General features: G+C 38.9%; 1 protein-coding gene across 1 annotated transcript in view; it reads left to right on the forward strand.

Moving 5' to 3' along the window:
- The window catches only part of KIAA1958 (KIAA1958 ortholog), a 59,270-nt gene that overhangs the window by 43,669 nt on the left and 11,799 nt on the right, over positions 1 to 3,802 (forward strand). The window contains exon 3 of the mRNA XM_006771191.2: positions 3,638 to 3,794. Within this exon, the coding sequence (XP_006771254.1) occupies positions 3,638 to 3,794 (157 nt within the window). The remainder of the gene's footprint in view (positions 1 to 3,637; positions 3,795 to 3,802) is intronic.

Genomic DNA, 3,802 nt, shown 5'->3' on the forward strand with positions numbered 1-3,802 from the left:
TGGTTTCTTTTGCTGTGCAGAAGCTTTTTATTTTGATGTAGTCCCATTTGTTTATTTTCTCCTTAGTTTCCAATGCCCTAGGAGCTGTATCAGTAAAAATATTGCTATGACATATGTTTGATATTTTGCTTCCTATGGAATCTTCTAAGATTTTTATGGTTTCTTGTCTTACATTTAAGTCCTTTATTCATTTTGAGTTGTGGTTTGTGTGTGTGTGTTGTGTGTAAGTTGGTGGTCTAGTTTTATTTTTTTGCATGTATCTGACTAATTTTCCCAGCACCATTTCTTGAAGAGACTGTCTTGACTCCACTGTATGCTCTTGCCTCCTTTTTGTTGATCTTAGATTAGACTTGCATTTATTTTTTTATTATTTTATTCATTTAACAAACATTTATTGAGGTTGTTTTTTTAAATTTAAATTCTTTATTGTGTAAAGTATAATATATATCTCCTTTTCCCCCCATTAATCTCTCCCTGGTGTCCCAGTTATTATTTTCAAAATTGCCTCCATTTTCTTGTGCATTTATGCTTCTAGATAAACTTTAGAATCAACCTGACAAGTAGCAACAAAAAAGAGGATTTTAATTATAATTACATTGCATAGAAGATTACTTGAGAAAAGTAAACATTATAATATTAAGCCTTCCCACCCAGGGACATGGTATAACTATTCATGTATTAGGTTTTTATATACATTTTTAAGGATTTTTTAGAAAGTTTTCTTAGTGCATTATATAGACTTCTTCCCCTCTTTTTTCATGAAATATGCAGTTTCAAAGCTCTTGGTGGAGAGAGCAAAGTAGACATTTATCCTGGCGTATGTGTGCACTGAAGGAGCTATAATGGCTGCAGTGGTTCTCAACTTGTGGGTCGCGACCCCTGAAAATACATCCTGCATATCAGATATTTACATTACGATTGATAACAGTAGCAAAATTACAGTTATGAAGTAGCAACGAAAATAATTTTATGGTTGGGGTCACCACATGAGGAACTGTATTAAAGAGTCACGGCATTAAGAAGGTTGAGAACCACTGTGAGGCGTGAAGCCTGAAAAGGGTAGGGAAGGCATCTGCATAGGGGAATGGCTCAGTGAACGGGTAGGAAGCTGACCAGGTGCAGAAAGCAAGAACTGTATTTCAGAGGGAGGACAATCTGGCAAGTGGTAACAGCTCGAATTGGGAGAGAGAAGCATCCCACGGAGAGGTAGCCAGGTATGTGGGGTGATAGCCTGAGCAGGGTGAGGAGGGCATCCATACAGCAGTGGGAGAACTGGGGAGAAACCCTGTGAGAGAAGTCAGAGCCTTACTGAAGCGTGTAGGGCTTCCACGCCTGGGCATGGCCGGGTGTGAGGCGTCATTTCAAGAAGTATGACCAGGCTTCCATGTACAAGGGCTTCCCACTCAGGCTGTGAGTGGAGAAAGGTGTCCATGTTTGGAGCATGGCCCCTGCAGGGTGCCGTATGTTGAGTGGATAAGGACATCTGCGTGCATGTAAGAGGCAGGTCACACCAGGTGTGAGGAAAACCAATGAAAGACAGAGAAACAGGACGTAACTAAACACAATATACGATGCTGAATGGAATCCTTTCCCAATACAGAATATTATGGGCCAATTGGCAAAACTTCATAGGAACAGAGATTCCATTTTCAGTGTGCAGTCTGTCCTGTGATTAAAATGAGATTATTTAAGATCACGTCATCATGTAACATAATAATTCAATTTATTATCTTATCTTACAGTGTCTCTTCTATACTTACGCTGTAACGAAGTGATGGGGCTGGGCTGTGTTGCAGAGAATGCCATTTTTTGTTGTTTTTTTAAAAAAATCTACATAGTGTTTGTCCAAATAAATCAGACTTCGTTTTCCTTGCTGAAGGTGAATCTGAGTAAATGGGGGGGGGGAAAAAAAGATGTGGGGGGGGGCAGCATATACTTTTTATACGCAGCTAATATTTAAATTGCATTCTTCACTGAGAACTTTATCCCTGGAGTATCTGGTTCCAGAGCATGGAGTCAGCGGGACCCAGGTCCAAACCCCAACTCTCACTTGCTAACTCCATGACTTGGGACAGCACAGGGCCTGGCCCAGAGAGTGTATCTCAGTAAATATTGTATGAGTGATGTATGAAGCTGTTAAGTGTATCAGGTTTCGTTTCCTTATTTGTAACATCGGTATAGCATTAGGGTTGCTTAGAGCTTACAGATAATTTACATAACTTTTGGCATCTAGTAAACATTGAGTTAGTGCTAGATATAACAATAATACATTTTATACTAGAATCCTTCCATTAATATCAAGTGAGTCCCAGAAAATACAAGTTATCTCGGTTTATGCGGATGATGAGAGAAATATACCTACATGACTCGGTTGCCACTGATAGCTTTTCTAGCGTTGGAATAAAGCCAATGTGAGACATACTGAAGGAGAGAATAAGGAAGTTCAGTAGTGTGGGGAAGGATTACGTAGAAGTGAGCTTGAATTGGAAATGAAAGAAAGACCACTTTTGATTGGTACAACGACCATGGGAGATGTCGCAGGCTAAGTGTGGGGAAGGTGTGGTGTGCGTGTCCTGGGTGTAGGCACATGCCTCAGTGGGAGCCGTGAAAGTTGAGGCAAGTTAGGCAGAGTAAGCCAATTTGCAGATCACCTTGCTAACTGAATTAACTTTTCATTTTGCTATTTCTGAGCCTTTAGTTCCTTGTTTGAATATAGAAACATTCTAGAGAAAGAGAACCATTAGATATAAAGTACTAGTTGGCATTTTTACTTTGAGGTGGCCTACCTTGTTTGTTTGTTTTTAGCCAAAGATCATGATTTGAACAGTTTAATCCTGGTTTTAGTAGATCACTGAGTAGGAGGAAGGGCCCACTAATGGTTATGGACTTATCTCTTTGGCAACCAATACTTAGGTGGATACGTGGAAGAAAACCAGTTTTCATCTGAAGTAATCTGGCGATTGCAATTTAAGATCTATCTGCTCCCTTTTTCTGAAACCATGTGAGCTTTTCCAGAGTATTTTTCTACCTTCCCCTAATATTTCTCTCCCTTGCCCTTGAATTCTGATTCTAAGTTAGATGATGAGTTGTGGAGTCAGGGTTCAGATATCTCTCTCTTTATTAATTTGTGAGAAGAATTAATGAAATATGCTGACACCATTTAATTCAAGGCTGCCCAGGATGGCACATAAGACATTTGAGACTATATATCACAGGGAAATAACAGTTCTTCATAAGCTGAGGGTAAGGAGAGAGGAACTTGTCTTCTTTTTGCTGTTGTTATTAATAGAAGTGCTGTTGTTTTTCCAGTGAAATTTTTAGATAGAACATTCTTTGTTTCTCTGCCTTCATTCTCCACCCCCCCTTTTTTTTTTATTGGAATGCCTGCATTCGTGCATCAATTAGTGTGTATAGCAAAATTGTTGGGATTAAATGCAAGGTTATTGCATTGATTTCATGCTAGAAATATTGTTCTCTATTATACTTATCCTAATATATGTATACTTGATAGAAATTTCATATTTTGAAAGTGTTATCTCTTAGGAGTTTTCTGTTATTTAGCATGAACCCAAGATACAATTTTCTAAAGAAGGGAATGGCACATTATTTTAATACCTTCCATTTTTTCTGTTTCTAGCGTATTCTACTAAGCTCAACAAATTTCCTGTATTTAATATTAATGATGACTTGAATGATCTGTGTACCAGTGCAGTAAGCCCAAATACTACCAAAGCCACGCGGTATGCCCTGAATGTGTGGCGCTACTGGTGCATGACCAATGGGCTCAAAGATCAAACCCACA

The sequence above is a fragment of the Myotis davidii genome, unplaced genomic scaffold, assembly GCF_000327345.1.
Source record: "Myotis davidii unplaced genomic scaffold, ASM32734v1 scaffold64, whole genome shotgun sequence".
In the NCBI taxonomy this organism is placed as follows: domain Eukaryota; kingdom Metazoa; phylum Chordata; class Mammalia; order Chiroptera; family Vespertilionidae; genus Myotis; species Myotis davidii.